General features: G+C 39.8%; 1 protein-coding gene across 4 annotated transcripts in view; it reads left to right on the top strand.

Annotated features, from left to right (window-relative positions):
• scaper (S-phase cyclin A-associated protein in the ER) overlaps positions 1–12,486 on the top strand; it is a 111,189-nt gene that overhangs the window by 4,638 nt on the left and 94,065 nt on the right. For 2 of the 4 annotated variants that reach the window (XM_056739901.1, XM_056739903.1), the window contains exons 2-3: positions 11,158–11,275; positions 12,062–12,138. In XM_056739901.1, coding sequence (XP_056595879.1) covers positions 11,158–11,275; positions 12,062–12,138 — 195 coding nt within the window. Of the gene's footprint in view, positions 1–383; positions 692–11,157; positions 11,276–12,061; positions 12,139–12,486 lie in introns of those variants that run through there. The other 2 variants (XM_056739902.1, XM_056739904.1) reach the window with 2 other exon arrangements.

The following is a 12,486-nucleotide window of genomic DNA, read 5'->3' as shown; positions in this document are numbered from 1 at the left end:
TGCTTCCAGTAAGCAAGTAAGCGGTAGTTCTCTTAAAAATGTTTTGAATAGTAATTGCAATAATAATGTACTGACCTGAATCCTCAATGGTGTAAACGTTTTCAATATCGCCTTGATATTACAAGAGAGCTGTCTTGCTCAAGGCTGTTGCTGTGCCAGATCGTCTCATTGGCCCGTCTCTGTTTACATCCCCGACCCCGTATGAGTAAGGCACCGCTGAGCTCCAATCGGACGCGGAGACCGCGGCGCGTCCAATGCAGACGCGCTGACAAGCGCAGCCCTGCCGCCTCCAGCACTTGCTGGTGAAGTGGGCGGCCTGCCATGTGCACATGACTGCACAGAGAGAGAGAGATGCATCCAATATTCAGCCAAGCTGTACAGCACAACTACGCCAACAAGACTGCAAAACCATAGCTGCAGATTCTCTCAGACGTTGAGTGCAAACCAAGACGGCAGGTCTTCCTTAAACAGTCTTCTATCTCTCTTTCGTCCGGTTTGTCCGAGCTTGCTGAAGCCCAAAGCGACGCACACTCATGGGGCTATTTTTGGTCCAGCTGTCAGATGTCGAAATCAGGCCGTGTGTGCAGCGATGATGCCATCGAGGGGGGTAACATGGTGCCCTAAGCAAATGGGTAGTACTTCAGGTTCGGATATGGATGAGGAACCTGCTTACAGACTTTACTTCTACTCTGTACGTATCGTCTGTTCCCGTCTCTTTTTCTGCATGCTAAGGTGCTTAGATTGGTTTGCAGTCACGAAACCCAACACTTGCATTGTTCATGTGTTGTTCTGCATGTAAGCAGTTTTTTGTAACTCTGCTTCCTTGCTTGGTTAAATCTGACATTGGGTGTCAAGGGATCTCCTGGAGATAAGGTGATTAACTTGCCATATCTTAGCCACGAGTGGAGCACTGAACTATGATCTCACTTTTACATTGGTCGTTTTGCATAGAGAACCCAGGAAGTGTCCAAAGAGACGTAACGGATGTAGACTTACTGTAGGCCGTTAGGTGCCAGGTAACCGGGAACCGTGGAGTAAAGATTTACCGTCCAAACACCCCACCGGCAGGCAACAAGTCAATTTAGTGATGTGTCTTTTTTGGCTCGCCATAATTTCGTTGGTCTGTTTTGAACATGTCTCCCTTTATTCTTGGTCCTACTAGAGTAAAGCTGAAGGTTGCTTTCGTTTGGCTAAGTAGGTCAGTTGTGTATTTTAACCCCAAGGACATGAAATTGTGGCAGATGAGGACAGAATGAATGGTTACGCATGTGTGAAACCCATCGAGCCTTATGAAATATTCCTCTCTGAGATTGAATGTGGCAGACAGAACAGCTTTGCGTTTGCATAATAGCCAACGAACAACTGAATAATTGGCTGTATGCAAAATATTTCATGGTCTTTGTTAAACTATAATAAACGTGGAATCGAAGCGATTTAACATGCTTTCAGAATTATAAAATCATAACAAAATTTTATTTTAATATGAATATTTGAAAGTGTTTCAGTAGGCCATCACAATGTATACAAATGATTGAAATACTGCTGATGCTGTGATAAAATATTGATACTGTGCCCATCATAGTGGTTTGCAATAACTGAATGATTTTTATACTGTTAAAATTTATGTGTTCATGAAGTTTTAGGTCAATGCAGATAGGAAAGAGACTGGCTCGTGAATTATTGTCTCTGTATGCGTGTGTATGAAGATGTTCAACGATCAGTGAACCTTGTATGTTGGTTACACTGTAAACAATTTCAAGTAGCGAAGTAGTTAACATTTGAAATAATTAATTTTGTGAGCAGTGCTACAGAATGATTGACTCAATTTCGTCATTAAAAAATGTTTAGTTGGCCCAAACTTGGCTCTAAATTTAAAGTCACCATGAAATCAAAATGTACTTTACTTAATTTAGGTGGATATTTTTTTTATAAATCATCTTTTTGTGCTAGTCATATTTTTTTAATTCATGTGCCCTCATAGTTTTTAATCCACAAAGTAAACCTCCCTGAATTGAGGGCGGGGCTATCGAGGACTTGTTTCTGGCCCTTCCCCCAGCAACATGTTGCTGAAAAGATACAAATCTACTCTCTCTCTGCTCATCTCTATTTTGTTACCAAAAATCGCTCTGGCTGCCCTGCCAACAACACTGAAGAAAGATTCAAGGACACTTTGACGTATGGGGTCGGAACCAAAGTTTACAGGGCTGAGTTCTCTGGAATCCTCTCAAGTGGTGGGCTTCTACGTGCCGATTGGTTGCCGCCGAACCACATCATGGCTCATTACTATGAAGTAATGGCGCTGCTCGCTGGCAGCTCGCATTGAAAATGAAGGACTGCCGGCCGCTTTGACGCTCTCTACGATGGTGGTGTGAATGCACGGTAATAGACCCCTTTTACACCAACGTCACAGCATTAGCTGGAGGCAAAACAAGGGAAAAAACCGGAGACTGCCACAAACCAGCACAGAGTCGGCTTCACAATGAATTGAAAATATCATCTTGCTGGGTTGTTAAGTGCCAGAATCGACAGATTATGATCTCTAATCTGATATTTTAACACAAAGCTGCTGCAATTGCCAGAAAAGATGACGACAACTATAGTTAAACACTATAAAACGAGCCGACCAGTAGAAATTTTCATCCAAAATTTGGGGGTTTTCACCGTACCATTCATATCACATAAAGTTAAAGGGGTCATATGGTGTGAATACGTGTTTTTCTGTGTCTTTGGTGTGTTATAAATTGCCCATGCTTGTATTAGACATGTAAAATTGCCAAAAATTAAAGTGTTTGAACAAAAGATGCATTCTATCTAAACGCAAATGCTCACCCAGACCTACCTGAAACGCCTCGTGTAACCACACCCCCACAAATCTACACAAATGAAAACACATAATGGACCATATTTCATAACAATCCTTAATTTTGTTTTAAAAGGGTTTCGGTTAGTTGTGTTTATATTAATCTTGTTTATAGATTATAAAAAGTTTCAATCTAAAGCATTTTATTGCATATTGCACATCACAGTATACATCAAGTATATGCATATAGTAAATGTTCATTCTTCTTCAATATTGTACATGTACAGCCCTTATATTTAGATGCTTGTTCCTGTTCTAACTATATATAATTTATCAATGGATATTGTTTAGAAGGAAAAAACTAACTTCCTTAAAGTTAGATCATTTTGATAGATGGTTAACAGGTGAATTACTATTGGTTTTGATGCACCTGAGAGTAAACTTGGCCTTCTGCATCTACATGGCAGACTGTCAGCCTATTAAAAGTGGCAGCAGAAGTCCATCTCAATCCCTGCAGACTTGCATTTAGATCTGGCTACCTCAGTGTTTACCGTTGAACCTGAAGTTGACCTTAAATAATGAGCCCCTGAGAAATGACCAGCACCAAGCATGGCAATGCTGATAGTCTTCATGGAAAGTCATACAATGTTCCTATGATTTGCTTTCATAATATACTTGCTGGATACTTGTTTTGTTTGTTATGAATGGCGGTTGCATTGCTTGGTGATGTAATTTTCCACATCAAGCGTCATTGTGTTGACTGAGTGAAGCAAACATATCGATGTTTGAGTTTCACGTGCGGCTTGATGTCGATGTTGAAAGAGTGTGAAGTAAGCATCAGTTCTTAATGTCACATTTTATATAATGTGAAAGTGATATAAGCCCACTCATCAGTAATACATCTGTCTGTGGATGTTACTGTGACTATAGGCTTATATATTTCCCACACACACGGCCATAAATGCGTCAGAATCTGCCAAGATAAATATCTTGATAAATGTAACAAAACAGTCAAAATGTATAATTTTCAGTGGAAATGAAATGTTTTATCTAGTGGTGGGCCGTTAACGGCGTGAGACTCTTATCGCGCGATAAAAAAAATGTCGCCGTTAATCTATTCTCAAAGTTGGGTTGGGAACTGGGTCTATACTACGCAAGCTATGATGACTTTCACCTTGATATTTTAGCGCGGATGTATACCAGCTTAACTGCACTGTACGGGGCGAGAACGAGAGTTTTCAACTCGCGTGATTCGCGTCATTCGCGGAAGCAGAAGCCGCCTCATCATCTCATAACCAGGGCTTCATTCGCGCGATTCGCGCAGCAAGTAGGTCTATTGGCTCTTTGCATTAACATATAAATCACTCGCGATTGACACGCCATTCGCGTTTGGTCTGAACACAACATAACGTTACTGTGAAATTACCGCATCAAACGTGACGTGCTAACATGGATGCAGCTATGAAGCCGCCGGGTTTGCTTCAGGGAATATTAATTTTTAAGAAGCTTCCCAATAGAAACATCGACAAGACTAAGGTTGTTTGCACCTTGTGCAATGCGGAATTGGTTTAAAAAAACACTTTCTCTCAACAGGTAGTGGTCTAGCTTTAGTTGAAACCAGTAACTTTGTATTGAGATCTAATGTATTATGGCTCCTGTATGACATATCGCTTGTTGCTCCCTCACTCTTTGTAAGTCGCTTTGGATAAAAGCGTCTGCTAAATGACTAAATGTAAATGTACTGTAGGAGCTCTTCCAGTCTCAAGTACCACCTAAACGCAAATCATCCCTTAGCTAATGCGGAAGTAAACACAAGTTCATCTTATTGAACATAATTTAATTTTCATCACCAATTATCATAGTAGAACAGCTTTCTCAAGCAGTTTGTGATGCATTTTGGAAACAGGAGATGAGCCCCTGGTCTAATGCGCCACCTGGCTTAAGAAACCCGTTCTCAAAGACTTACTTTTAGTCATTATTTGGGTAGCACACATATTCTGAATGCCTTCGGCAGAATTCAAATGAGCCATTTTAATCTAGATTAAACAAATTAATCTATGCCCACCACTAGTTTTATCATAGTTTGATTAGCGATGCACTGATATGTAAATTTTGGCGGATAATGAAAACCGATAATTCTTGAACACTCAAAGCCAATAACCGATATATTGGCAGATATACAGTCTTTAAATATTAGTTAGTAGTATAACATCTTCTGGGACTGAAAAATATTTTTTCCCCCTGAAAATCATGTACCAAGCCACTAATTAAAGATTCTTTAACTTTTAAACTTTTCTGGTATAAAGTTTATTTGATAAACAAATAAAAGATTGTTTTTCCTGAGCAACCCAGAAAGGTGTCCTCAATAGCCACGAGTCTAACAGGTCTCAAGAAAGTTAAGTATTCAGACAGCAGTCTTCTTCAAAAATATGCTTTTGTTCCTATAATTTACACATTCATAAATATCTACATACTTCATAAACAAGGTTTTGCTAATAGCAATAAGTAAATGATCGTGGATTTTAACTCTGAGCAGCATGCAGCTGAAGTGGTTCAAGCAAAGGAAATGATTCATAATTTATCAGCTATAATTCTGCCTACATTTTATTATCCGTCGATACCGATACATTAAAAATGACCATTTATCTGCCGATACCGATAAAGCCGATTGTTATCGTGCATAACTTCGATAATTGCTCAAATGTTTAATAAAACTGAGAAGATGCTCCAGAAATGTGTACGTCTAAACCTCTGTTTCTCATAAATACTTCTGTGAATTGCATGTAATTGTCTGAGATCATTGGCATGATATTAAATGAACTGTGAACTGTTTTGGGTGATTATGAAACTAGCCGGAAATGTTCAAAATACTCTCTGCATAATTCATTATACATATTTTAAATCAGGTTTAATTTTTGGCTAAATAAACTAAAACACTCGGAGACGAACATGTTTGGCTTGTCAATTTTTATTTAATTTGAACTTCAAATTTTATCAAAACTTGTATATAAACCTGTGAAATTGCATTTCCGGTTGTGTACTGTCTTTCAACCGTTCCCATTATCACGCCTATGAAAATCATATCGTTGTGTCCTTCCGAAACCTCTGATGTCCAATTTCGCTGCTTTTCAAGAAAGGGAAAATAAACATTGTACTTTTTAAACGATTAAATACTGTGCTGTCAAAGTTGACAAGCACTTTTTAACATTTTTATAGGTTAGATATTTGCAAAGCCCAGTGACAAACATAAACAAATAATATAGAATATTTTTGCCAAAATTCCCCCCCCCCCAAAAAATATGGAGAGAAAAGGTTTGTGATTTACGAAATGCACATTATTTCTCCTGATCGGTTTTGCACGTTATTTTATTCACAAGCTTATGTGCTACATTATTGCAATTAAACCGTTTGGCATTTCAAAAATATGTATAATATTTTCTTACTCTCCTAAAATGTATTTATCTAAAAGATATAGTTTAGCATTTAAAGGTCCAATGTGTAGTTTTTTAGAGTATATGTTGACAGCAGTGGCGGCTGCTGATTTTTTAAAGAGGGGAAGCTCATTTTCGGCCTAAATCATAAAAATTGTCCATTTATTTATATGTAAATTCTGCCCTACGTTCCTTTTCAAGAAAATGCTCTGTAACCCTGTCGTACCAACTAGGCGTCTTTTCCAGTGACTTGACCAGTGTCTCTCAATGGCCAGCAGAGCTAGGCTGCTTAAACAGCCTTGGCCCATTGTGTTACGGGTGTAGGACGTGAGCCGCTTTAAACAGGAGAAGCTCCTTTCTACACCTGCAGATGTAGCTCCAATTGTTGCCACTAATGAGAACAGTTTGTAAAGCTGCGGCATTGCACTGTCCAACTCCATGTCTTTAAGGAACACCAAGTAATCACACAGCTTTCCCCTGTTACTCTGCAAGTCCTGATCTGAATACAGGACTTGAAGTTCAGACCTCAGTCTCCCTGAATCAAAGTGATGGCCATAACTTTTCAGGACACTTTGGAAGGCCTCCTCTGGAAATGCTTGTCTCATGTCATCAAATTTCCCTGGATTGACTAATTCTAAGAAAAGCATACTTTCCAAATTTGAAAAACGTCGAGGAATCTGCTCCAAGATGTTATCAAGGATGGCCATGTACAGATTTCTGTAGCGCTCTTGGGGATCCTGCAATTGCACATTGCACTGGGGGCTATTGCTTTCACTTTGGCCTGCAGACCATTGAGAGCTGAAGCCATGACAGCAGCCCCATCATAGGTCTGTGCCACAAGCTTATCCTTAAAATTGTACTCCTGCATGTTCTCATTTAAAACATCAAAAACGGACTGAGCATCTCGCCCCCCAGAAACATCAAAAAATCCAATGAAGCGCTCCTGAATTTTACCTGCACTATCCACATGGCGAACAATGACAGAGAGTTGGGCACGGCAGGATATATCAGTGGTTTCATCCACCTGCCATCCAAAAAAGGGAGCATCCTGAATTTCATCTCTGATCTGATCAGAAATGGTGGCTGTAAGAGCAGAGATCAAGTCATTTTGAATAGTGTGTGACATACCAGAAAACACAGTTGAGGACTCGAATTGTGTGGACAGGACAGAGTCATATTTAGCTAATGTTTCTGTGAACTCTCTGTAATTCTCTTTGTTGGATGATTCACTACTCTCATCATGTCCCCTAAATGACAGCTCCTGCCGGCCAAGCAAGGATGTCACATCAATAAGGCGGTTTAGGAAGGCCCTGTTTTGTTTAACAGTTTCATTATGTTTAGCCACTTGAATGCGAGCACCTTCATTGATTGCATGCTCAACCCTGATCCTGCCCATGCAACTTAATCTTGCTCATGCACTCACCTGTTCATTGCTATTTTCATGCCTTTTATATGCCCTGTCAAAGTCTGACAGATCTCCAAACCCCAATTTTGACCAAATAACACATCCATGAGATGGTTTCATCAAGAGACATGGCCAGCAGTACATTTTCTTTTTCACTGCACTTCCAGTCAGCCAGCTAAATTTGTCATACCAGGAGAGCTGAAAAGACCTGTTACTTTTCCCTATCTTTTGCACTAAATCAATCTTAGGTGTTGATCTGCCCTGCTGTTTAATTCTAAGTTTCTCCTCGTAAGGAAGACTTTCTAATGGCTTTGCCAAAATCAGGTCGACAATATTAGCACTGTCTGCCATCGTGTGCAGTTTGCTAGCTGGCTAGTTTAGACTATATGAATTAATGAACAAACAATCTAATATATATATATATATATACAGTTGAAAGAAAAAGTATGTGAACCCTTTGGGCTTACTTGGATTTCTTCATAAATTGGTCATAATTCTACATGGAGCTGGTGGTCTAGTGGGTTAAACCACTGAACTGGTAAATCAAAGGTTGCTGGTTCGATCCCAGCAGCCACCACCAGTGTGTCATTGAGCAAGACACTTTACTCCATGTTGCTCCAGGGGGATTGTCCCTGTAATAAGTGCACTGTAAGTCGCTTTGGATAAAAGTGTCTGCCAAATGACTAAATGTCATAAAATGTGTTCTGATCTTCATCTAAGTCACAACAATAGATAAACACATTCTGCTTAAACTAATACCGCACAAACATTATACGTTTTCATGTTTTTATTGAACACAACATGTAAACATTCATAGTGCAGGGTGGAAAAAGTATGTGAACATTTGGGTTTAATAACTGGTTGACCCTCCTTTGGCAGCAATAACCTCAACCAAACGTTTCCTATAGTTGCAGATCAGACCTGCACAACGGTCAGGGGAAATTTTGGACCATTCCTCTTTACAAAAGTGTTTCAGTTCAGCAATATTCTTGGGATGTCTGGTGTGAATCGCTCTCTTGAGGTCATGCCACAGCATCTCAATCGGGTTGAGGTCAGGACTCTGACTTGGCCACTCCAGAAGGCGTATTTTCTTCTGCTGAAGACATTCTGTTGTTGATTTACTTCTATGCTTTGGGTCGTGGTCCTGTTGCATCGTCCATACTCTGTTAAGCTTCAGTTGGAGGACAGATGGTCTTAAGTTTTCCTTCAAAATGTCTTGATAGACTTTGGAATTCATTTTTCCATCGATGACAGTAATCCGTCCAGGGCCTGAGGCAGCAAAGCAGCCCCAAACCATGATGCCCCCTCCACCATATTTCACAGTTGGGATGAGGTTTTGATGTTGGTGTGCTGTGCCTTTTGTTCTCCACACATAGCGTTGTGTGTTCTTTCCAAACAACTCAATTTGGGTTTCATCTGTCCACAGAATGTTTTGCCAGTAGTGCTGTGGAACATCCAGGTGCTCTTTTGCAAACTTCAAACGTGCTGCAATATTTTTTTTGGACAGCAGTGGCTTCCTCCGTGGTGTCCTCCCGTGAAGTCCATTCTTGTTTAATGTTTTCCTTATTGTAGATTTGTCAACAAAAATGTTAGCATGTGCCAGAGATTTCTGTAAGTGTTTAGCTGACACTCTAGGATTCTTCTTCACCTCATTGAGCATTCTGCGCTGTGCTCTTGCAGTCATCTTTACAGGATGACCACGCCTAGGGAGTGTAGCAACAGTGCTGAACTTTCTCCATTTGTAGACAATCTGTCTTACCGTGGACACATGGACATCAAGGCTTTTAGATATACTTTTGTAGCCCTTTTCCAGCTTTATGTAAGTCAACAATTCTTGATCGTAGGTCTTCTGAGAGCTCTTTTGTGCGAGGCATGGTTCACATCAGACAACGCTTCTTCAGAACAGCAAACTCAAAACTTGTGTGTGTTTTTTATTGGACAGGCCAGCTTTAATCAACACATCCAATCTCATCACATTAATTGGACCCCAGGTTGGCTGACTCCTGGCTCCAATTAGCTCTTGGAGAAGTCATTAGCCTAGGGTTTCACATACTTTTTCCACCCTGCACTATGAGTGTTTACATGTTGTGTTCAATAAAAACATGAAAACGTATAATGTTTGTGCGGTATTAGTTTAAGCAGACTGTGTTTCTCTATTGTTGTGACTTAGATGAAGATCAGAACACATTTTATGACCAATTTATGAAGAAATACAAGTAAGCCCAAAGGGTTCACATACTTTTTCTTTCAACTGTATATTTAACTCAACGGGAGGAAATGTGGGAATTATGTTAAACTGAAACAATGAATGTGGTGTGAAATTGTGTGAAATATACGATGAAGGTTGCAGCAGTTTGTCTTTTGACTACACATGCAAAATCCGCGATGGGACTGAGTTGGAAATGGAGACACAGAGTGATACGCGTCATAATCTGAAGACCACGCCCACACCAACCGTCTCTTTGCATTGCGAGAAGCTGCCGCCTCCTTGACATTTATGATTTATAACAACAACAAAAAAAACAATGTCTAAAAGCTGATATGTGACAATGTGTATAGCAAACAAGCTAAAAAACAAAACAAGAAATACGTTTTTATAAGCTGTTGACCCCAAAAAACGAGCGTTTTAGGACATAAAAGTGGATTAAAAAGAGATGACAGACCCTCCAATCATCACGCAGACGCTCGGAGTCCGGGCCAGCCCACTCCTCCATTCATCCCAGAGACGCTGATCGTCCGTGGGCGGGACATAATCGCAGCATTATCCAATGACCGTCTTGTTTCTAAGCACTGAAAAAAACTGTTTAAAGCAGCCCCATTGAAGTCAATGGACGCTGGGCTTCAACAGAGTAATGCACTGTACGCTACGGGAATGAATGAGAAGGAAATCGAGTCAGCCGACCTAAGTAGCTGATTCTGAACGAAATTGTTTCCGTTCGAGATGAACGTGTTTAACGCATTTTTAGTCCATAAAATGTTAACATAATAGTACATATATTTGACAATTCATTTTTTGACAATTATAGGGGAAGCTGAGCTTCCCTTGCAGTCTTAAAGAAATCGCGTCCGGTTGACAGAAATGCAATATAATATACATAACTATGTGTTTAGAGGATGGAATTGCATGGATTTCGTCATATTGGTTTACAGTAGCCCTAAATGGACAAACTTCTCTACAAGCGCGTTTCATATATATGTATCTGCTTTGGCAAATAAGCGAAATGTGACAACATCTTAGTTGTGTCCGCTACTGTAGTGCTTTGAAAGGTAGAGGAGAAGTAAACCGCTAGATGCCGCTATATATTTCATAAATGGACCTTTAAACAAAAAATTATAATACAATAAATAAATAATACAATGTTACAATATATTGCTGTATTTTAATGTAATTAACATTGTTTCCTGCAAATATTTGTACAAAAAGTGGTGTAAGGCATAAGACTTATCTTCTTTTAAGTTGTTGTCTTGTTTTTTCTTTAATTCTGTTTTGGTAAAATGACGTGTTTTGTATTTCGCTTCAGACATCTTTCCAGCGGTCCAACAGTCATGACAAGGTGAGGAAGATAGTAGCTGAGGAAGGCCGGGCTGCTCGCAACCTCATCGCCTGGAGTGTCCCGGTGGAGAACAAAGAGGAAGAGGGTAAGATCTGACACACACTCACAATTGCTGGTGTTTGCATAAGAGATTTAACGCTGTATTTGTTAGTGAGACTGCTCTTCATGTCTATGTGGGCGCTTCTTGGCCACAAAGCAGCATGTATAGGTGACCCCCGGTCCAATATTAGTACATCACTAGACTTTGAAGACACCAATTTCAGATCATGTATTAAAAAAAAAGTCAATTTTCACCGTCATAAACAGTCACACATCCTACGTGAATCACCACCCATCAGTCTGACACTTAAAGTTTGTAACGCATTTCTTAAAACAGAACCGCCTTTGTCTCAGACTATGTGAAATCCTCCTGACCCAGATCCACTGATGGGTCACCACAGGGGGCTTTTGTTAGTCTATAGTGCCTGCAGGCATTCGATGCTTTAACTGTTCCTGGATCAGGGGTTATGTAACCTTAAGTATAATAGTTAAAAGTGCTGATTTAGGATCAGTTTCGACCTCTCATATGTACTGATAAAGAGGATTAGCTTGACTACAAGGGGGCCGATCCGAGATGACTAGAGAGAGCTGATGATGTTCTTGTAAAATATAAGCCCTGATCCAAGATCAGTTCTAATCGCCAAAGGCACTTTTGAATCTTGTATCCAACAAGATATCTTTCAGCCATAGGTCATACTTTTGTGTTTTCGAGTCCCAGAGTGTTTGTTAAAACATTCAGGCAATAGAACATCTTACAATTTTGTTTATTTTGGTATGATGCCAATAAATGTGTGAAATGAATCTAGTCTTTCTACTGTCATCTTACATGCAGGTAAAGCGAAACATCACATTAACAGCAATGCAAAAGCTCAGCGAATCAACACCGGGGTCAACAGGAACAAAAAACAGGTGGGAATTTCTCCGTTCGTGAAAATAAAGAGTTTTTGGATTGTGTATCTTTTTACGACTGCTTTGTTTTTATTGCATGCTATTTGCTTATGGTGGAAGGTTTTGAGGAGCGGCACACAAAAAGAGCATTTTAAGTTAAAACAAAATTGAAACATTTTATTGTGCAATTGTAAATAAAAGATTTGCAGACGCAAAATGAGACAAGGTGCGTAAGCAGTGAGTTATGAGATCATGCCAGCTGTAATTTATGCTGCTTAGTGATTTAATATAATGGTCAGATTCCAATCCATATAGACCGTTTCTTTACATTGAATAGTGCTAATATACATCTTAGACGAATGCTAAAAT

The sequence above is a fragment of the Triplophysa dalaica genome, chromosome 24 (assembly GCF_015846415.1).
Source record: "Triplophysa dalaica isolate WHDGS20190420 chromosome 24, ASM1584641v1, whole genome shotgun sequence".
Taxonomy (NCBI): Eukaryota; Metazoa; Chordata; class Actinopteri; order Cypriniformes; family Nemacheilidae; genus Triplophysa; species Triplophysa dalaica.
This window is presented reverse-complemented; position numbering and strand designations above follow the sequence as displayed.